General features: G+C 35.8%; 1 protein-coding gene across 2 annotated transcripts in view; it reads left to right on the top strand.

The window, feature by feature from the left end:
• CCDC88A (coiled-coil domain containing 88A) overlaps window positions 1-24,002 on the top strand; it is a 110,347-nt gene that overhangs the window by 15,047 nt on the left and 71,298 nt on the right. For both annotated transcript variants that reach the window (XM_028139897.2, XM_054728163.1), the window contains exons 3-6: window positions 9,848-9,956; window positions 15,069-15,138; window positions 17,555-17,613; window positions 22,564-22,647. In XM_028139897.2, coding sequence (XP_027995698.2) covers window positions 9,848-9,956; window positions 15,069-15,138; window positions 17,555-17,613; window positions 22,564-22,647 — 322 coding nt within the window. The remainder of the gene's footprint in view (window positions 1-9,847; window positions 9,957-15,068; window positions 15,139-17,554; window positions 17,614-22,563; window positions 22,648-24,002) is intronic.

Below are 24,002 nucleotides of genomic sequence, written 5' to 3'. Positions count from 1 at the left end.
TATATAGAGATATAAGTCACATAAAGAAAAGCTCTTTGTAGTCCTCAGTAAATCTTAAGTGTGAAAAGGGATCCTTAGACCGGAAAGTTAGAAAATTGCTAGCCTGATATTTTAACGGCTCATGTTGGCCTGTTCTAAAATGTAAAGGGTAGCTCTTTAGTCATTTTATGCAATTCAGGTAAAATCAAGGTTAAGTGTAAGTATAGTATTAGATTTTTATTCTTTTTGTGTCCATTTGCAACTTTTATATCAAAACATTAGTTCTGTTTGTTAAATCAGTGAATATCACTCCATACTGCTAACCCAGTCTTGGGCTAACTAGATGTTATAGATCAGTGATGGGCAACCTTTTGAGCTTGGTGTGTCAAACTTCGCCAAAAAACTGAGCATAACTCGGGTAGTGTGTCACTTTGAGGAAAAAACTAACTCCAAGACTCTAGTCACAAATGTTTCATCCTCAGGAGCAGCAAATGTTTCATCCTTGGCATGCGGCCGCGTGTCATCAGAAATGGCTACGCATGTCAGTGCTGACACGCGTGTCATAGGTTCGCCATCACTGTCATAGATATTTCTTCAACCCTTGAAAAGGTAAATTAATGTATCATAAATTATGAGAAAGTATAAGAGGGAGACTGTGTAATTATCTCTACGTGGTAATTACATGTCACTTGCAAGAATGTTTGTTCAGTCATTATAAAGATTTAGTTAGTAATATATGTGAAAATATTCTGTAGCTATATAAAATATTAATATTAGGTTTTGTTGGTCATCATGCATAGTGATTCAGTTTGTGAGAAATGGGAGAAATTAAGGTAAAGAGATACTTTATAAAAAATAACAACTCTTCTCCCTGATTATTCTCAAGGCTAAGATAGATACCTTACTACTTAGATAACCCTAAATGGAGATGATATTTAACCAGTTAATTATTTTTCATAAAGCAGTCATTCTGGTATAGTTATTTCAAATGTTTCATGCAAATGTTAGGTAATTATGTGCTATCATAAAGATATCTCAAAAATTTAAAAAATAACACTCTGTATACAACTAGTTTTAAATTAGAGTGGCATGATCAAAAACATGAGCACATGTAGTTGTTAAGCATCATCTCCAAACAGATGGTCCAAGAGGATACATAACAGGTTTACAGTCTGGTTTGAAGAGAATAAAGCCATTAAAACTATCAGATTTCTGTTTCTCATAGATCTTAGTCAATGAATAAGTAAAGACATAATCCTTGGTTCTAGAAGGACCAATTCTTAGAATATTAGTGTTGTAGAATTGCTAACATTTCCTTCATCTATTACCCTAATTTAAAAATCACTATATACCCTGGTGGATAATACCATTGCCTATTTATTGAAATTAATGTGTCTTGTCATAAGTAGGTCATTTATAAATGTGAAATTGCTTGAGGCTCTCTTTTGCTGCCATGTTGCATTTAACTTCTGGCTGGACAGATTTGAGCTATATTGCTATGTTATTTGCCTCTACAGCATTTTTAAATTTTTATCTTACAAAAGAAAATGGTCGATTTGAGATTGTTAGTTTGGAAAGAGCTATGTGTAATTAAAAAGGTACTTGCTCATATATCACATGTGTCATTCAGTTGCTCATCTTTTATTTTAGAGAAAGACCTTTCCAAATATAAATTATTCTTTTTTAAGGTATGTTTTCAAAGGGAATATTTAAAACTTTATTAATTATGACTATTCTGAGTTAATCTTATTTAGTATTTTAATATTGAACATAAAGAAAAGAGAATGTTTAGAATACTTAGTAGACTACAGTATCCTTTTAGAGAATTTTGGAGTTATATTGTACTACATACTGTTTAATTACTATATATACTGTGACTGTTATTGTATAAAGAAGTAAACCTTAGATTATACGAAGGAATGGAGTGCTTTCGGTCTTTACTTTTGAATAAATTGTTTATATTGTTTTCCTTTTTCCCCCCTTATTGATTAAGGTATTACATATGTGTCCTTATCCCCCCATTGCCTCCCCACCCCTCTACTCATGCCCTCACCCCCCTGGTGTCTGTGTCCATTGGTTAGGTTTATATGCATGCATACAAGTCCTTTCGGTTGATCTCTCTCCCCTTACCCCCCACCCTTTCCTACCTTCCCTCTGAGGTTTGACCGTCTGATCGATGCTTCTCTGTCTCTGGATCTGTTTTTGTTCATCAGTTTATGTTGTTCATTATATTCCACAAATGAGTGCGATAATGTGATATTTATCTTTCTCTGACTGGCTTATTTCGCTTAGCATAATGCTTTCTAGTTTTTCTTATGTTTATGTGCAGTCTCACACATCTTATGACTGAATTTCTAGCATTGAATCCTACATATATATAAATGTACTTCAGTTAAGTAACAGATACAATTACTTATTTTTTCCCTAGAAGTAAATAAAATGACCAGGCTTCATAAAACAGAATGTTTTGTGGGTGTTTTGTCCCTCTTTTAAAATACGTTTTAGCCCTGGCCAGATAGCTCATTTGATTAGAGCGTTATCTGATTCAATCTCCAGTCAGGGCACATAGAAGAATCAACCAATGAATGCATAAATAAGGGGAACAACAAATCGATGTTTCTTTCTCTCTCTCCCTCTGCCTTTCTCTCTCTAAAATCAATCATTAAATAAAAATGTTTTACATTATTAAAAGCATTATTTAATACCAAAAGTTTCATAGTGAAGAACAGCAATCCTACTTCCTTTTTTTAAAGCAGTTCCTTCTTTCACTTAGCCCCATATACTATGGTGATAATATGCTTACCCTAGTATTTTTTTATTTCTCCCTTTTAGACATTATCTATTGACTTCCTGATAATGATAGATGAGTTTTTAGCTTTTTAATGCTCATCTCTATATCTTGCCTTGTTTTTCTAATGTATTATAAGTTCAGTGAAATCAGTAATCAGTATTTACATTAGTATAACTATACAGGATGGGGCAAAAGTAGGTTTGCAATTGTTTATATGAAAAATAATACAGTGATAAATAATAATACAATAATAAACTCGTGTACTCACAACTGTAAATCTGTTTTTGCCCCACCCTGTTATGTTTCCTGCAGAGCCAGGTAATATATCATTACATTGTTTTTTTTAAAAAAGTACTATTTTTCCTGAAGTTACTGATTTCCTTGATTTAAATAATTTTCAGTAAATCTTTCCTTAAATATGCAATTACAGGGTCTCCAAAAAAATGTACACACACTTTGAAGATTATAAAGTCAGTGTTTATTAACATACAGTTCAATTTCAAAATTTACAAGAATTTACAGAAATTAATAATTTTTTTGTCAATGCCTGTTTTCAGACTGATGAATTTTCTGGTCTAGGCACTGCTAATAACATGAAGCAATGGAATTTCAAACATCAAGAATCATTTCATTTGGTATTTGCGTGCCTTCAATTCATTGACTGTTGCCAGTTTTGTACCGGAAACTTTATCTTTTATGTATCTCCATAAAAAAAAGTCTAGTGGGACTTTAGGATAAATTTTCTTTGTTCAAAGTTTAGTCAGACTTCACCTATTATTTCTAATCACTTAAACCTGAAAAGGAGTGAAAATTAAGTGAGTTATCAGCTGTTAAAGTGTGCATACATATTTTTGGGACAACCTTTATTTTTCATAGGAGTGGAGATTAGGACCTTTCAGGCAGTTTCACCTGAGGTTAGTTTCTCTCACATAAAGAAGATCGTATTCTTGGGGTGAAAGGGCTTGTTTTCCATGATCCTAACATATGTCAGTTTGACCCTAACTCACATTAGGCATGCATCAAATGAGAAACCCAAGCCTTGTAATTGAGAGTTTATTGCTCTCTAGGTCCATGTCTAGAGTGCTTAGCAGTTATGCTGGTATCCAAGTCCAGAGAGTTGATAGATAGACTGTGATGTGATATCCAGTGATTCTAAAGAAGTAGGAACTTTCCAGTTCTGTTTGCATATTGAAATAACTTGTGAATGGTAGTGTAGATTAGAAATTGAAACTGAGGCTCTGAGTATCAGCCTGTTCTTCCAAAGAACTCCACTATTCAATTGGATTTCCTTATGAGTCTACTAAATCATAGAAATCCCCTCAAATTCCATGTAATCATAGCAAAGGTTTGTAAATACAAAGCACCACAGTTTTATAAGAGAATACAGGAAACTTTATTCTCCTACCTTGAGATCCTTGTTAAATGTGAGATTTTTAGGTGAAGTACTTTTCCATAAATTTTTCAGCATACTTTCTCTAGCTTATCTAAAGTGTATTTTTCACTTTTCCCCAAATTCCTAAAATATTTTCATCTGATATCCTTAGTATATACTAAACAGTTTCCTCTTTTTATCTTCAAAATTGTCTTTGTTACAAGCAATCTTTCTCAAAGGCTGAAAAAACTTAATGTGAAACTTAGACATAAAATTTTTTTACAAAAATTTTTTTAAAGGTTTTGAGCAAACCAAAATTCTAAATTCTTAAAACTTGTGAATTCTTAAAAGACCTTTTGACAAAGGAGACTACAGGCTTTTGGGCAACTGGATAAATTTCAAAGTATCATATGAGGAATGTTGGATATAAAATTTAAAAAGAAACTTTAAAACTTTTTAAAAAATCACTTTAAAGAACACAAATTTTTTAACAATTCTGTCAGGGGCAAATATAATATTTACTTTGTAAAATTTTTAAAAGTAGCAATGAAATCACATATGTTCATTAGAGTACTAGAGGCCTGGTGCACGGATTCATGCATCAGTGGGGTCCCTCGGCCTGGCCTGCACCCTCTCGCAATCCAGGACCCCTCTGGGGTTGTCAGACTGCTGGTTTTGGCCCGATCCCACAGGCTAGGCCGAGGGACGCACCGGGCCGGTTTCACCCGATCCCCACAGACAAGGCCAAGGGACCCCATTTGTGCACGGGGCCTCGAGGATGCATATAAGATCTTTGGTTAATATCTTCCCACCCTTCCCCTCCCCCCTTCCCTCTCGATTCATCAATCTATTCCATGTTTCCATGCCTGTGCATTGAGTGTCTGCCCCCTGGTGGTCAGTGTGCATCATAGCTACCTGTCAGATGGTCGCTTAGGCTTTTATATATATACTAGGGGCCCGGTGCATGAAGATTCGTGCATGGGGGGGGTGGGTCCCTCAGCCTGACCTGCACCCTCTCCAATCTGGGAGCCCTCCCAATCCGGGAGTTTCTGTCTGTCTTTGCAATCATATGAGCGAATTGTCTGAGACCCCATCGCAGTTTGGTCTGTTGCTCACAGAATATTAGAGGCATTTTTTTTTCCTTTGCTTCATTGGTGGAAATTTCCTGGAAGTTTTAGGATAGCTTCCCTTTAATTTTTCCTAGACACTCTGATTTTACTTATGTCTCTCACCATTGCTTTCCCTCCATCCCCCACCACAACAGTAACTTGCTCCAGGCTCACTTTACTCTAGTGTCTAGGAGATCCGTCTGCCACCAGAACTACGATTCCCAGCATTCCTGGTGCTCCCTGCACTCTGGACTTCTGCTTCCAGTCCTGGGGCTGCCACCAGAACTACTGTTCCCAGAATTCCTGGTGCTCCCTGCCCTCTTGGTTTTCCCTTCCTGCTCTGTCTCCATCCCACAGCCTCCTGCTCTGCCAAGTCCTCCACACCTCCAGCTCTCCCTCTCTGCTCTCCATCTGGCGACTTGGGGAGCCAGGTTCCCCAAGCCACTCCACTCTCTGCTGGCTCTCCCGCTCTGCCCTCCACCTGGCGCTTATGTATGCAAATTAACCCACCATCTTTGCCGGGTTAATTTGCATACTCACTCCTGATTGGCTGGTGAGTGTAGTGGAGATACGGTCAATTTACATTTCTCTTTTATTTTTTGGATAGATTAGACATCCATCCCAAGGTATAATCAAAATCATATAGTGTCATGTAATAATGGATTTGTACTTTAAATTTGTAGTTTAGTTTCTAAACATTTTCAGTTACAATATAGAAATCTTTCTTAAATATTTGTTGTCAGAATTAAATACCTAGGTTTACAATAAAATATTATTGTAATGAAGTTAGTGGGGAAAGGAAATAAATCTTCTTTAGTTTGATTACTGTGAAAACAATTAGGAATATGCTCAAATAATACAGTCTTTGTTTTCTTGAATGATTCTATAAGAGAAAAGGCTGGAAGAGTAAAGGATAAAATTTAGGATCTTAGACAAGTTACTACTTTGGACTACCTAGAGTAATGGAAATTTCATTTGCAATCATAGACGTTCTGTAGATATCTTCCCTTTCTAGCTGCCTTCCATCTTTTTATTTCTATTTTCTTAACTCTATATTTGAATCCCCTTTTGTACTTCACTTTTTGTTTTTTTGTTAATCTTCATCTGAGGATATTTTTCCCATTGATTTTTTAGAGAGGGTAGAAGGGAGGGGGAGAGACAGAGAGAAAGAGAGAAACATCATTGTGAGAGACACATTGATTGGTTGCCTCCCACATTTGCCCTGACCAGGGATGGGGATCGAGCCTGCAACCAAGGTACTTATGCCCTTGATCAGAATTGAACCCTCCACCCTTCAGGCCAGGGGCAGACAGCCAAACCAGCTAGGGCTATTGCCTCACATTTTTTTCTTTAGTACGTGTGTGAACATTTAAGTTCCACTCTTAGCAAATTTCAATTATATAATACAGTGTTGTCAATTATTGTTATCATATTTACATCACATCTTCAGACCTTAGCTTACAACTGAAAGTTTGTACCCTTGCCCTGGCTGATTTGGCTCAGTGGTAAGAGTGTCAACCCTTGGACTGAAGGGTCACAGATTCGATTCCTGGTCAAGGGCATGTACCTAGGTTGCAGCTTCTATTCCCAGCTGTGTGGGAAGGAGGCAACCAATTAATGTGTCTCTCTCAAATCAATGTTTCTCTCTCTCTCCCCCTCCCTCCCTCCTCCCCTCCCTCCCTCCTTTCCACTCTCTAAAAATAAAAAGCAACCCAAAAAAACCAATGGGAAAAATATCCTTAGGTGAGGATTAACAACAAAAAAACAAAAGAAAGAAAAGAAAATTTGTACCCTTTTACCAACCTCTTTCTAGTCCCTTTACCCCCTTAGCCCCTGGCAACTACTTTTCTATTTTCTGTTTTTACGAATTTGACTTTTTAAAAATTCCACATGTAAATGAGACCAGAGTATTTTTCTGTCTCTGGCTTATTTCATTTGACATAATGCTGTCAAGGTCCATCCATGTTGTCACAAATGCTAGGATTTCCTCTCTCTCTCTCTCTCTCTCTCTCTCTCTCTCTCTTTCACTCCCTCTCTCTCTCTCTCTCTCTCTCTCTCTCTCTCTCTCTCTCTCTCTCTCTCTCCTCTCTCTCTCTCTCTCTCTCTCTCTCTCTCTCTCTCTCTCTCTCTCTCTCTCTCTCTGTTGATTTCAGAGAGGAAGGGAAAGGGAGAGAGAGATGGAAACATCAACGATGAGAGAGAATCATTGATAGGCTGACTCCTACATGCCCCCGACTGGGGATCGAGCCCACACCTTGGGCATATGCCCCAACCAGGAATCGAATCAGTGACCTCCTGGTTCCTGGGTCGACACCCAACCACTGAGCCATGCTTGACTGGGCAGGATTTCCTTCTTTCTCATAGCTGAATAGTGTGTGTGTGTGTGTGTGTGTGTGTGTGTGTGTGTGTGTGTGTGTGTGTGTATCAGATCTTTATCCATTTATTTGCTGATGTATACTTAAGTTGTTTCCATATCTTGGCTATTGTAAATAATGCTGCTGTGTACCTGCAGAGAACAATTTGAAATCTTGGTTTCAACTCCTTTGGATATATACCCAGAAGTGGGATTGCTGGATTATATGATAGTTCTATTTTTAATTTTTTGAGGAACCTCCATAGTGATTGCACCCATTTACATTCCCACCAACAGCACACAAGGGTTCCTTCTTCTCCACATACTCACCAACACTTGTTATCTCTTCTCTTTTGATGTAGTAGCCATTGTAATAGGTATGAGGTGATATCTCATTGTAGTTTCAATTTGCCTGATGATTAGTGGTGTTGAGCACCTTTTCTTGTATGTTAGCCATTTGTATATCTTCTTTGGAAAAATGTCTATTCGGTTTCTTTGCCCATTTTAAAATTGGATTATTTGTTTGTGTTTTGCTATTGAGTTGTATCGAGTTCTTTATATATTTTGGATATTAACCCTTTATCATATATATGATTTGCAATTTTTTTTTTCTTTTTTTAATATATTTTATTGATTTTTTACAGAGAGGAAGGGAGAGGGATAGAGAGCTAGAAACATCGATGAGAGAGAATCATCGACCAGCTGCCTCCTGCACACCCCCTACCAGGGATGTGCCCGCAGCCAATGTACATGCCCCCGACCGGAATCGAACCTGGGACCCCCCAGTCCGCAGACCGACGCTCTATCCATTGAGCCAAACCGGTTTCGGCTGCAATTTTTTTTTTTCATTCCATAGGTCGCCTTTTCATTTTGTTGATGGTTTCCTTTGCTCTAAGAAGCTTTTAAGTTTGATGTTATCACACTTGTTTATTTTTGCATTTGTTATCTTTGCTTTTGGTATCATTGAATTTCTCATTCTTAACCATGGCATGTTTTTCTTCTTCAGTTTCTGCTACCTCAAAATCATTGAACCCTTTGCTTTCATTAAATCTATAAAGATTACCCAAGATAAAAGTGTTAACCTGTGTCATCACTGCATTCTTTAATTTCCCTGGGATGTTGCCTATTCACATATACTCTTCATTATCCAGTGAGAAGATAGAACATTTATTGGTTATTAGCCCATAGTTTACATTCTTGATTGAAATAGCTGTATTTTAGTTTATGGAAATATATCCTATATAATAAAGAGGTAATATGCAAATTGACCCTCATGCTCTCACAAGATGGTTGCCTATGACCAGGCCAGCAGGGGGGTTAGTGAGGGACGACCAAACGACTGAACAAGCAGGCTGCGTGGAGCGACCAGGCTGGCAGGGGGGTTAGTGAGGTATGACCAAATGACTAAACAAGCAGGCTGTGTGGGGCGACCAGGCTGGCAGGGGGGTTAGTGAGGGACGACCAAATGACTGAACAAGCAGGCTGCATGGAGCAACCAGGCCAGCAGGGGCGGGGGCAGTTGGCGGCGATTAGGCTGGCGGGGGGGGGGCAGTGAGGGGCGACTAGGCCAGCAGGGGGGGCAGTTGGGGGTGACCAGGTCGGTTTGGGGCGGGCAGTTAGGGGTGACCAGGCCAGCAGGGGGAGGCAGTTAGGGACGACTAGGCCAGCACGGGGGCGGGGGGAGGGAAGTTAGGGGCGATCAGGCTGGCAGTGGTGGGCAGTTAGGGGCAAACAGGCAGGCAGGCAAGCGATTAAGAGCCAGCGGTCCAGGATTGTGAGAGGGATGTCCGACTGCCGGTTTAGGCTCTATCATCCCGGATTGGAGATGGTACAGGCTGGCTGAGGGGACCTCCCCCCCCTCCCCCCCCCCCCCGCATGAATTTTGTGCACTGGGCCTCTAGTGTGTGTGTGTGTGTGTGTGTGTGTGTATTTTTTTTTTTCAAGGAAATAAGAGGTTATTTATCTAAGGAAGTTGTAGAGACAAAATGAGAATGAAGGGCAACATCTGACTTGTGTTTCAAATTTATTTTGCTATTGTCTTAGAAATATCAGATGCATTTTTATTCATTAGAAGCACAGAATATGTTTCAAAGTAATCATCGTCCTTTTGAGTCATTTCTCATAATGTAGATGAATGTACAATTTGTTTAAAGAAAAATATATAATTATTTTTAGTCATCTATAGGTTGATAGTATATTTCAGTATAATTTTAGTTTAAAGTATTTTTTTAAATTTCTTTCAGTAATCCTAAATCGGAGATTCAGAGAGTAAATAAAAAAGTCAACAATGATGCCTCACTTAGAATTCATAATCTATCCATTTTGGTGAGACAGATAAAATGTTATTATCAGGTAAGTGTGTGTTTTTTTTCATCTATTATATTTTAATAACTGCTCACATACATTGTTGTGTTACTTAGGATCAATCACCTAACAATGCTTATTATATGCCAGGTACTGGTCTGTTTCCTGGAGATAGAACAATAATGACATAGTTCCTTTTATGCAATGTTAAGATACAAGTAAGCACTTCATCATTATCTAATTTTACAAATAATTATTGTATTTTATAATTTTTTAAAACCAGTTCTCAGTTTCTTGAGATTTGTATAATGCAATATCTTGTTAGCTTGCTCTAATTATGCCTTTCAAGAGTGTACTTTTTATTGTTCTTTTTAAAACTTAAATTGGATGCATATTGCACAATTTAAATATGAGCATTCTCAAGATTATCGATATACCTCTAAGAATTGCTATAGCTGCATCAGACAAATTTTAGTATGTTATATTTTTAAAATGTTTATTCTGTGAATTTTCTAATTTTTGTTATGATTTCTATTTTCAGTTATGAGTTATTTAAACTATGCTTTTAGATTTCCAAAAATAATGGTATTTTTAAAACAATTTGTTGAATTTTGGTCAAAGAATTTGGTTTGTATGATACTGACTTTTTGACATTTGTTAAAAATTACTTGACTTGGCCTAGTATGTTGTCAGATTTTATCAAAATTCCATGTGTGCTTGAAAGAGATCTGTATTCTTTAATTGTTTGGATGCAGAGTCAGAGCGAGCTTGTTTGTTAATGTATTGTTGAAACCTTTTGCAGCCTGATTAATTTTGTCTCTTGATCTCCCAGTTACTGAGAAAGATGACTTGAAATCTCCCATTATAATGATAGAGTGGATTGGTAAAGTTTTCCTTTGTACACTTTAAAATATATTTTATTGATTTTTTACAGAGAGGAAGAGAGAGGGATAGAGAGTTAGAAACATTGATGAGAGAGAAACATCAATCAGCTGCCTCCTGCACACCCCCTACTGGGGATGTGCCCGCAACCAAGGTACATGCCCTTGACCGGAATCGAACCTGGGACCTTTCAGTCCGCAGGCCGACGCTCTATCCACTGAGCCAAACCGGTTTTGGCTCCTCTGTACACTTTAAAGCTATGTTATTGGGTGCAAATGAGTTTCCTCACAATGTTTTGCAGATTTTATTCTTCTGTCTCTGGATTCTTTATTGTTCTGGAGAAGTCAGCTATCAGTCTCATTTTTGTTCTTAGGTTAAACTGTCACTTTTCACTCTTGGCTGCTGATTTTGTCTCTTCTGATATTGACTCTTTACTATTCTGTTACCAGATATACCTCAGATATTTCTGTTAAATGTATACTAGGCTTTTTTAACTCTATCCTCCATGGTTTATTAAATTTTCTTTTAGCCCTAGCTGGTTTTGCTCAGTGATTAGAGCATTGGCCTGTGGACTAAAGGGTCCAGGTTGAATTCCGGTCAAGGGCACGTACCTCAGTTGCAGGTCAATCCCTGGCCCTGGTCGGGGCATGTGTGGGAGGCCAATCACTGTATCATTCTTACATCGATGTTTCTCTGTCTCTCCCCCTCCCTTCCACTCTCTCTAAAAATCAATGGAAAAAAATATCCTCAGGTGAAGATTAACAAAAAGTATTTTTTTCTTTCATATTCAATCTTGTACTAAATTCTGAGAAGTTTTTCCAAACTATCTTTTCAGTTTGCTAATTTGCCCTGCATATTTGTCAAATCTCTGTTTTACCCACTGATTAATTTTGACCCTCAATAATTATATCTTTCCTTTCTAGAAGCTCTGTGTGATCTTTCTTCACGTTTTTTTATTTTGTTTATTAATCATTCTTTAATTTCTTCATTTACTTTTTTAGAAATTTAAAATTTCCTATTTTAAATTTTATGTCTGATAATTCCAAAATCTGAAATCAGATCTGTAGGAATCTGAATCTGCCTTGTGTTTTCTGTTTGCTATTTCTCATGGTGATTGGTGGTAGCCCTGGTGGTAATGGGGTGTGTGTGTGTGTGTGTGTGTGTGTGTGTGTGTGTGTGTGTGTTTTAATTGTGAGTTCATTTTGGGAGGAAATTTATCTATGGGAATACTTTTGTGTCTGGGCCAAGTGTTCATTGCTTCAGAGAAGATTTGTTGCTTTTCTTGCAACCAACCCAGAACCACTTTTAATTTATTTTAAGCAGCTTTATATTATTTTAGAATCAATAGTTGTTTACTATAGAAAACTAGAAAAAATGTAAATTATGAACAGTTCCAGTGCCTAATAGGGATTACCACTACAGTGCCTGAATATATATACTTCTGGATCTCTCTTTCTGCATCTGTGTATATGGAAATGATGTACTTAAGTGTTTACATATATCTTTTTAACTGGTACTGTTACAGATCCTTAGGGAAACAACCCTCCTCAACATCTACCAAAGGCTAAGAAAAACAGCTCTTTCCTTGCTTCCCTAGACAGGACTTAATTTTTTCTGTTTTATCTTTTAACTGAGAAATTAACTTTTTATTTTGTTTTGAACTTAGTCATATATTTAAAAAAATTTTTAATCCTTCAGTATTTTTAGATTCCTTTCTAATATCTAGTATTCCTTGTTGCCAGAAATAAAAGTCTATGCTAAATTTCTTATAAACATTTTTAAGCCCAGATGTTAATAGTGCCAAGATGATATTAATAATGATTTTCTTTTTCTTTTCTTTTTTATTTACTTATTTATTGATATGAGAGAGAGAAACAATGAGTTGTGGTTCCATTTATTTATGCACTTATTGGTTGATTCTTGTATGTGCCCTGGACTGGGAATCAAATCCGCAACCTTGGTGTATCAGGATGACACTCCAACTACTTGAGCTTTTTCTTGACTGTCACTCTTTTTTTAGACATATCTGTGTGTATTTCATTAACATTTGCTGGATGACCAGTTATACGCTTTCCTTTTTTTAAATCTAAGTTTGAATATCGGTGGACTAATTTAGGGCTAGAAGTGATTGAATATTGTAACATTTTGTCAATATTGTTTCAGATATTTAAAACATAAAGTGTCACTGATAGTTGAAATTCTCCTTGTACCACTCTTCTATGCCCTTTCTTTAGAACCAGTTTACCAAACCATCTCTACTTGCTTCCATGTTTCATATTCTTAGATAAAATGTTTCAAAGGCACTTGTGATCTTCAGAAATACATCAATCATCTTATTTACACAATTAATAGACTTACTAAAATTATTTTTTCTCACATGGCTTGCTTTAATATGACAGATTTCAAGTTAACAAAGTTTAAATTAATGCAGTTCTTATTACCTGTTAAATAACCTATCTTTTGGAAAAATCAGACTTTCCCCCCCAAAAGTCTTTCTAAAGCAATTAAAAATACAAAATTTGTATATCTTACATACCCCTAAGAAAAAGTATTTGAGGTAAAATATTTGATATTCAAAACTCAGAAGTACATTTAACATTAAAGCTTCTTTCCTCGCCCAGTTTGCTGATGGTTAGGCTACCGAGGGGAGAGGGCAGGGCTGATTCGTCCCCTTGCCTTCTGACAGACATGAGCAGAGCAAGGGGCAAAATTGGGAAAACACGAACCTCACCCCCAGGGTAACCTATCCCCCCGTAGCATATCGCTAGTCATGTGGTTGAGCCCTCCTGAACTTTTCTTCCCTAAAGATAACATCTAAGCCTCAGTTGTATTTCAGTTCCAGGCCAGAAAAGCAGCAAAACCAGACAACCTGGCTGCCTTAGGACCAGCTACATTGACTAATGACCCCCTGCCCTGGTACTAAATCAGTGGAGACCACAACCCTGAAAGAGCACACCTATAAAGCTGATAAATATTTTATTAAGATCCTCCCCTGGCCCTAACCGGTCTGGCTCAGTGGATAGAGCGTCGACCTGCAGACTGAAGGGTCCCAGGTTCGATTCCGATCAAGGGCGCGTACCTTTGTTGCAGGCACATCCCCAGTAGGGAGTGTGCAGGAGGCAGCTGATTGATGTTTCTCTCTCATCAATTTTTCTAACTCTATATCCCTCTCCCTTTCTCTCTATAAAAAAATCAATAAAATATATTTTTAAAAAAAGAAAAATCCTCCCCTGAGACCTCCCCTAAGATTTCCACTTGCGAGAGATAAATACCCTCAGGACAAAAGACCCAGTGCACGCTCTCCCTCCAAGGAGCATACCTGTGCCATTCCCTTCCCTCTCTTCTGCTCCACAGCCATGTATATCCTAACCTCTAAGGAACCCCATGAGACTTGCAACCAGGAAAGCCATGGGCAGTGGCAGCTCCTCCTAGGCTAACCCCTGAACCTGTCTAGGCTTTCCTTTTGCTTCTTTTATACCCTTCCTTGTTTTATGGTCCTAAGTATATTTTTGCTGCCATCATGGACCCAGGCATGTGCCATGACTGGGAATCGAACCAGCAACCTCTTGGTACCTGGGTAGACACTCAACCCCTGAACCATACCAGCCGGGTTCAGGTTGATATTTTTAATTCCCTCAGAGAAGTAACAAAAAACCTAAATGAGTACATATACTTAATCTTTTATTGAGAAATATTGTTTAATAAATAACACTTAAAACTCAGATTTCCAAATAAATATTAGACCAGTTCAACTTGACACTTATTTTGTGGGTGTTTGACATATTTTAATAACTGAAGTCTACCTGATATTATAATTTAGTTATTTAATTCATTAACTTAAAGTTACAAAAGATTTAAAACCTTAGATATATTTTTTCACATTTATTTTTTATTTTTTTGTGTGTTTTTTTTACATTTATTTATTTTTAAAAGCCTTTTAGCCCTAACCGGTTTGGCTCAGTGGATAGAGCATCAGCCTGCGGACTGAAGGGTCCCAGGTTCGATTCCGGTCAAGGGCATGTACCTTGGTTGTGGGCACATCCCCAGTAGGGGGTGTGCAGGAGGCAACTGATCGATGTTTCTCTCTCATTGATGCTTCTACTCTCTATCCCACTCCCTTCCTCTCTGTAAAAAAGTCAATAAAATATATTTTTTAAAAAGCCTTTTAATTGCAGTATCGCACACATGCAGAGAAGTGCACAAATCATAAGTTATAGCTTGTTGAGTAATTACCTAGTCAGCATTTCTATGTAACAACCTTTGGATATCTTTTTATAGGAGACTTTGCAGCAGTTGATCATGATGTCATTGCCAAATATCTTAATTATTGGGAAAACCCCCTTTTGTGGTAAGTATTAACTTTAGCATAATGTGTAATAAAGTCTTTGCCTTTTGTAATACTAGAATGCTTACCCAGATCTTGCTTATTTACATCAACAGACCAAGTTGTTCATGACTGTATAGGGAAAGCTGGAGGTAATATTCCATTTTATATAGAGAAAATAAACTCAGAGTATTTGTAAGTTGTGGATGGGGTCAGGCATACATTTTCACTAAGTCTGATGTTTTTTCTACTATACCAAATTGATACTTTTCTGTGATAAGTTTTAGTGGGCACAAACAAGGATAGAAGATAATGTAGCTGTTGGCTTCAAGGAACATAACCTTAGAAAAGAAGTGTTTCTGAAATAATTTTTAGGTTTCTTTTTATATATTTCTTCTTATGTACTATGTACCATTGCCACAGTTGTTTGAGTCTAAGGTCTTACTGATTGATATGCTGTAATTTATAAATATAAATTACTTCTGGATGGAAAGATGAGAACCAGTTTCTTAGATCATTTAAATTATTTTTTTCAAAAGTTTCTGTACCTTACTAGACTTTAAATGTGACATATTTAGAGTTTTAATTTTTGAATAATTGGGGAAATTAGCAACTATATAACCATTTCAACAATGGACTTATTCTAACAGGCTGCATGTAACCCAAATAAAGTTATCTTCTCCAAATCGTACCTCCACCAAAATAAAAACTAAAATCAGCCCTGGCTGGTTTGGCTCAGTGGATAGAGCGTCGGCCTGCAGATGAAGGGTCCCAGGTTCGATTCAGATCAGGGGCATGTACCTTGCTTGCGGGCACATCCCTAGCAGGGGGTGTGCAGGAGGCAGCTGATCGATGTTTCTCTAAAATTGATGTTTCTAATTCTCTATCCCTCTCCCTTCCTCTCTGTAAAAACTCAATAAAATATATTAAAAAAAGAAAGAAAGAAAGAATGATAGCTCTTAAAAAAAACCACACTAAAATCACATAGCTGTTTTTATTGAAGAAACTACCAGTTAGATGGGGCGATATTCTGGGATATTTGGTTATACAAATAAAAAATGAAAAAAGATTTTATATGTAGAATGGAATTATTTTTATTTCCACATGTATTTAGTAATTACCTACCAAGTAGGGACCAACAATATAAAGAAAATGGTCTATACTCTTCAGGACCTTGTGTTTTGTTGAGAGATATAGATTACTGGGAAATCATGTAAGAATTGGTACAAAATAGAGATATGTAAAAATGTTAAGACATAAAATATGGATCTATTACTTATTCAAGTTGGCAGATTAGTGAGGTTTGGGACCATTGATGGTTAGGTCAGAGAAGGCTACACAGAGGTGTTACATACAGCTGTGCCTAGGATTGTGATTAGTAAGTAGAGGGACGAGGGGGAAAGGAAGAAAGGCAGAGTAACAGAAGTTAAGGCAGTTTGGGTGTATTTATATTTGGGGAAAGGTGATTAGTGTAGCTAAGAAAGTAGGCTGTTTCATGGAGAGTAGGAGGAAATGTTTGAAAAGAAGATTTGGAGTTTATCATAAACCAGATTGGCCTGATGGTGAAATTCTGGTCCAAAGAATTGACTTTTTTTCATTTGCTAAATGTTTTAAGCAAACCTGAGTTGAATTGGATAGCAAATGTGTTCTTCAGTTCTTTAGCAGACCATTAATTTTGTCCAGCTCATTATATACATTTATTTTACCAGTTTCACTGTAACTGACAAGGTTTTGATCCTCATGAACCTATATAGTGGAAAGCCATTTAAATTTTACTCGTAGATGACTCATGCAAGTTATTTTAGAAAGAAAACAGTAATAGTCCTAAAAGAAGCCTGATATGTTAGGAACCATTTTGGCTGATCTTGAGGCATGTCCCTATAGCAACAGTTCTTAATTTAGTACGCTGGTGTAGTATAATCATTTATGGAAAAGTAGTGGATTTATAGTTGCATACTTTATTGCACAGAACTTTGAAGCCTATTTTATCTATACTGTAGCTCCTCAAAATTGAAATCCTTATCCATTTCTCCTGCTATTACCACATTGTGCACAGAGCTGTTTTCTTAAAATTTTTCATTTTACTTACATTCTTAACCTTTTAGTCAAGTTGTGAATATTACCTATAGACATGCTTCTGTCAATATAAGAAAGAGGCCCTAATTGGTTTGGCTCAGTGGATAGAGCGTCGACCTGCGGACTGAAGGGTCCCAGGTTCAATTCAGGTCAAGGGCATGTACTTTGCTTGCAGGCACATACCCAGTAGGGAGTGTACAGGAGGCAGCTGATCGATGTTTCTCTCTCATCAATGTTTCTAACTCTCTATCCCTCTCCCTTCCTCTCTGTAAAAAATCAATAAAATATATTTAAGAAAAAAATATATAAGAAAGAGAATTGAACTAATGTAAAATGTTATACTCAGTTATTGTTTTTATTTCAGAACAAGGCACAGAAGAAGTTAAAAAGTTGCTTTTACTTTTACTGGGTTGTGCAGTTCAGGTAAGTTTGAAATTTCTTCATATTTCATTTTGATAACTTCTTTATGCTCTTTTAGGCTCTAGTTTTTGAAAGACTTCAGGATGGGCCATTGGTTTTCAAAGTCTATGTTAGAGATTTTAGATTTTGAAGAAAAAGAATTATTCTCTTATTTTATTTCAAATGTTAGTTATATTACCAGATAGTCATATGATCTAAAAATTTTAATTATTCTTTATTCTGAGCCTTCTGAGGGCCCCAAGTTTTTCAAGTTTCCTTAAAGATACCTTTGAAAACCTCTCTCAAAACATCCTTATAATTAATGCATGCATGTGTGTGTGCTACTGAAGAAAAGTGAGAATGGCAATATAAAGGAGGCAGAAATTATGAAAAATGTTTTAGGAGTCTGGGTTATTGTTATATTGCCCTATTAATCATTTACTACTAATAATAATAGCAGCTATTACCTTATATAGGTTTTCTTATATCTCTTTTCAGATAAGGGAATTGGTGTTTATGTAGGATGATATTTAAGTTACTCAAAATTAAAACACTTATGAGAGTCAAAAAGGGGTACTATTAACAATTACAGTGGCACTGCTTGTATAAACTGGGACTGCCCCAGACAAAAGTGGTCGCTCTAGATTTAGGTTATATTGTTGGTAGGCCAAAGAGTTGAGATTCAACTTCAATCTGATGTTTCCTTTAATCAGCCAATGTTTGGATGAATTATCACAATGATACTTTAAATTTATTGATTTTAGAGATAAGAAGAGAGATAAACCCTGAGAGAAACAGAGAGAAACATTGATTTATTGTTCTACTTATTTACACAGTCATTGGTTGATTTTTGTATGTACTCTGACCAGAGATTGAACCCACAACCTTTGGTGTATCAGGACGATGCTCTAACCAACTGAGCTACCAGGGCACAATGTAAATTTAAACTATCTCAATTCTTTATTGAATGAAGTATCGGTAAACCAATAATGTGGCCACTAATAATGTTTTACACACGTATGTCAGAAATGATACACCCAAAAGAGTGTTGGCTTTTAGAGCTGACTGCTTGGGAGCTGTATATACAATGTATGTTATTAAAGTTTCATGCTGTATTATGTACAGGTGTTTACTTCATAATTGATTACATATTAACTTAAATATAGTGTTTGTAGTCATTGCTGTTCTAATTTGGTCATCAGATTCTGAGTTAGAAACAGCTCTAAATTATTTACATACAGGCTTTGTGTACTGTATTTGCTTTTAAAAATACCTCTATTGGTGAATATTATATAAATTTAGACATCATAGTGACACCATACATTTGGATATTACTTCTGGCTACTATTTAGTTGTTACTGCTGGTTACTAAAAGTGATAGTAGCAATGGAGCAGAACCAAGGACTTTTAAAATGAACAGTTTAGGGAAAGCCTAAAATATTAAAGAAGCCATCATTATTACCATCTGTAAAGGCAACAAAAGAATATTATAAAAATCTAAGCTGCTTCCCCCTTCCTTACTATTTTCTATAGTTCACATGATAGTATCCCAGATGCTGGAAAATGAAAAGAATGCCATGGAAATAGTGGTCCTTTTTCTTACTAAGATAAATAAAGCATTTCATAGGTTACTAAACCCATTGAGTGTTTCCTAAAGAAATTTATCAAGACTTTTTTATATTTGATGTTCATGTCATTTTCCTTTATTACTAAAGTAAAGCAGAATTAAGTAATGGGCCTGTTTTTTAAAAAACTACTTAATCTCCCTAGCTGGTTTGGCTTGGTGGTTAGAACGTCGGCCTATGAACTGAAGTGTCCTAGGTTCGATTCTGGTCAAGGGCACATGCCTGGGTTTCGGGCCCCATCCCCAGTAGAGGGCATGCAGGAGGCAGCCAGTCAATGATTATCTCTCATCATTGATGTTTCTCTCCCTCTCCTTCCTCTCTGAAATCAATAAAAATATATTTAGCAAACAAACAAAAATACTACTTAAGCCATGCGAGAAATCACCAATTATCATATTAGATATGTACATGCAATTAAAACAAGATTTTCAGGCAATGTGAAGTATTGTTAATTTTTCCTATTAATATATCAGCTGATTATGATTTCCTGTACTTTAGATTCACATAATCTGGGAAGAGTTTATAACGTAGATATTATTTCAAATAGTCATTGGAATAGGGCGGAAGAATATTTGAGGAGATTAAGGCATAAGAGAAGGCACAGAATGGGAAAGTTGTGTAAAAGAATAATTATAAATATGCATCAGTATGACATTGTAAAGTAAGCTAGAAAATAGAGGATATTATTTTCTTTTATTAATTTTTAAAAGTTTTTAAATTATAGTTTACATTCAATATTGTTATTTTTAATTTTGTATTTTGTACAGCATTGTAGTTAGACAATAATAGACTTTACAAAGTATTCCCCCGATATTTCCAATACCCACCTGGCACCATACATAGTTATTACAATGTTATTGACTATATTCCCTATGCTGTACTTTACACTACTTTGTAACTACAGATCTGTAGTTCTCAATCCTTTCACCTTTTTCACTCAGTCTCCCAACCCTCATTTCCTCTGGCTACCATCAGTCTATTTTCTGTTTCTATGAGTCTGTTTCTATTTCATTTGTTTGTTTATATGTTTTTTAGATTCCAAATATAAGTGAAATTATATGGTATTTGCCTTTCTCTGTCTGACTTATTTCACTTAACATAATACCCTCTAGATCAGGGGTGAGGAACATCTGGCCCGAGGGCCCTATAATGCTGAGAAATCATTTGGTCTGGCCCTGCCAAGGCATTAGGGGTGAAGTAATTAAATGTTTGACCAAATATAGCAGGCTAGTTTTCAAGTTGATAATTTTGTATGGCCCATGAATGATGTTATAAATTTCAACATGGCCCTTGGCAAAAAAAAGGTTTCCCCTCTCTTCTCTAGGTCCATCCATACTTAGTAGCCATGTGTAGCTAGTGGTTTCTGTGTGGACAGCACTGATATAAAACATTTGGTCTGATTATTCAACTTCAGAGTTTGAATCTTCTCTCATTCTCTTTTCCATCTTGATAATCTTTCTCTTTTCTGCCCTTCAAAATCCTATGATATTCATTCTATATTCTTTAAGAAAGCCTAACCTATTTATAAAGCATTGCAGCATTCTTAAGACTTTGTGGATATTTTAAGTGTAAAGGAAGAATCTTATTGATTTGTGTTATGACTGTGTTAAAGGCTGAGCTCCTAAAGGTAGTGTAAATAAAGAAACAGCAGCTTTAGGGCTTAGGAAAGGAGAGCGTTTCCTTTAGTTTAGTTTAAATTGAAGGCAGATAGCTGGGCCGGCGTGGCTCAGTGGTAGAGCTTCGACCTATGAACCAGGAGGTCCAGGTTAGATTCCCAGTCAGGGCACATGCCTGGGTTGCGGGCTCCATCCCTAGTAGGGGACATGCAGGAGGCAGCGATCCATGATTCTCTCATTAAAAAAAAAAAAAAAAAAAATTGAAGGCAGACAGATAGGACAGTTGAACTGGGGGATTGTCCCTTTAGTGAGTAATAGTCTCTCACTATTTTATATGCTCATTAGCTCAGAAACTATGTATAAGTTAACATTTTCAAAAGCATTAAGTTGAAGATTTATTTTATATATCTACATAAAAAGTTATTTTATATATGCTGCAAATGTACTGTCCAAAGTCATTCTTAATAGTTCTTACTAGGCCTGTCAAATATTACTTACACATAAAAATTCTTGTTTTTAAACAAATTTTTGTTTTATATCCCAAATTTTGGCTTCCTTTTCTAGTCATAGCTAGGAATTGCACATTGCTGGTCATTTAATTTTAAATATTATTATGTCATCCTAATAATTTTGTTTTTACACAATATAGAACTTTCTGAATTAATGGAAATGTGCTTAAGTTAAATTGTATGGCAATAGAATAGGATGTTATGATTTGATATAATAAATATGTAAATGTAAATCAGAATCTTGCTAAGTTTCTTAATGATCAAAGAGTTGATTTTCTTTTTGTGAGTATATAGTCTTCACTAGTGTTCAGTAATTGGCCCAGGGGATGCCACTGGGCGAGACAAGGCAGTGCTGGTTATTTTGTATGCACTTCTCATTTGGTAGCTGGAGGAATACAGTTACGCTAGCAAGTTGGAGTGCAGTATAAGAGATGTAGAGGGGAGTCAGAGATTAAGGTGCATGTTAAACTGCTATTTAATACTGTTTAGAAAGAAAAAGTTTGGGTTTGCATTTTAATATTTTTAATTTATATAATGTCGTTAAAATGTTACACAAATGCTGCCTTTATTCCACTTGACACTTGTGTACTTGTATATACATTTTTAAATTTTGTCCCTGGTAACTTTGTTATAAATAAGTCAAATATTTATTGTAGTACCTTATAAATGTTGAACTGGTATACAAAAGTAGGTTTCTTAGATTGATAGGCTAAAGATGTGAGAATGAATTGTAAGCTTGAGGTAAAAATTGCTTACAATTTTTTCCCCAAGAAGAAAGGCTGTGTTGTTTGATGATAGCCAAAGACTGACTGAGCATTTTGGCTGTATTCCGAATTCTGCCACTGACTCACTGTGTTTTTTGGCAAGTAACTTATCCTCCCTGAAACAAGTTCTTGATTCTTTACTTCTCTGTTTGTAAAGTTAGCATAATAATATTGTACTGACCTCAGATGGGTTGTGTAATGGTTTCCCACTTTAGAACTTTGAGGCATAAAATAGTATGGATTTTCAATGCCTTGCCTTTTAAATAAATACTTCTAAATTGTTATCTTTTTATTAGGTAAGCATATTAAAGAGACCATTTAAATGCAAAACAAAACAAAACCCTCATTGTACTGTTCAAAACATAGCCAAGAGTTACCCTGATGAGTTTTCAGTTATTTACAACATATTAAGTACTATACCCTATAAAGTATAAATGATCATTTTATTCATTTCTTTTAGTGTCAGAAAAAAGAAGAATTTATTGAAAGAATTCAAGGTTTAGATTTTGATACAAAAGCAGCAGTTGCAGCACATATTCAAGAGGTAATAACCTGTGTACAGTTTTTATGAAGCTGTGGTGTGTTTATGTATCTTCCAAAGTCATAGGATAAGCAAGAGCAAATCAAGGTCAAATATAGATGAACCCTGCTTTTAGACAAATTGCCATCTTCTCTTCAGAGACAGTTTCTTAAATGAATCAATCATCTTATATGTGGCATAGTGCTAACCATAAATGTACTATTGTGTTTATACAGAGAGACATAGACAAAAAATGTTATTTGAGGAATGAAGTATATGTCTTTTATAGATAGCACAGAATAAATAGTATAGTAAATGGAAGCAGCAGAAAGTGGATCATTGCATGTAATTCAAAACTAAAGTGAGCTAAGATGATAACTGTAGTATTTTGTCATCCAGTGATTTTTCCTTTGAATGAATGGACACAGCATAATTTTTATTGAAACTTTTACTTGAATTATAAACGGTGATTTGTAATATCTTTTTTTATTTAATTAAGAGTTTATTCAAGCAAAAATCTGTTTGAATAGGGCAGCTGATTTGTAATATCTTTATAAAAACTTAAATCTAGTATATGTTGTCTAGTACATATTGTGCAATGTCAAGTAATTGAAGTTACATATTTATTTGTTAAGAATGCTTTTAAAAGCTGCTGTTTCTGCCTTTATCTAGACTTGGTTCTTTAATTTTGTATACTTTACAAGACTTTTTAGAATTAGAGCATGCTAAATTTTGCACGCTGGATAGAAAGAGAACTAAGGGAAAGGGAAAGGAGAGAATTTTTAAATAGTGAAAATTGGTAGTGTTTAAAATATTATGTATCTAAATAACTTTGTGTTCCCATATGTCATCTTTTCTCTTAGTTAACATTCAGAGATCCCAGCTTTCTTGTCAGTAATATTATTGTCAACAGTATGCATAGTAAAACTCTATAAAATATAGTTTTATTGGTAGTTTCCCCTAATATGTGTTTGTTTGTTTATGCTAGCTCTGTGGCTTGTATTTTATTTTAGATAAATGCTAATTGTTGCAAGTCACTAAATTTGCCAACATTCTTGAAAATGTTATTTTTGCTGCTTATTGCGAAAGTTAAAGCAAAATATCAGAATCATGATGAGAAAAGGAAAGCAAGAACTAAGTATTTCACTTATAAAATTTTCATTTTAAAAAAAATCTTTATACTGGGAGTTCTTTTCTCCTTAAGTTCTGAGATGGTGTCATCTTCAGAATCTATAACAAATTAGTTTTTCAAATATAAAAATACAAGAACATATATCCTATATGATTAAAAACTTTCGCTTTTGAATTAAAGTACAGTACATTTAGTATTATCTAATGTAAAGTTAAATTGATTTTGTTAAAGCAGTTGTCAGACATCA

This window comes from Eptesicus fuscus, chromosome 16, assembly GCF_027574615.1.
Source record: "Eptesicus fuscus isolate TK198812 chromosome 16, DD_ASM_mEF_20220401, whole genome shotgun sequence".
Lineage (NCBI taxonomy): Eukaryota > Metazoa > Chordata > Mammalia > Chiroptera > Vespertilionidae > Eptesicus > Eptesicus fuscus.
The sequence above is the reverse complement of the archived record's forward strand: the minus strand, read 5'-3'. Positions and strand labels throughout refer to the sequence as shown.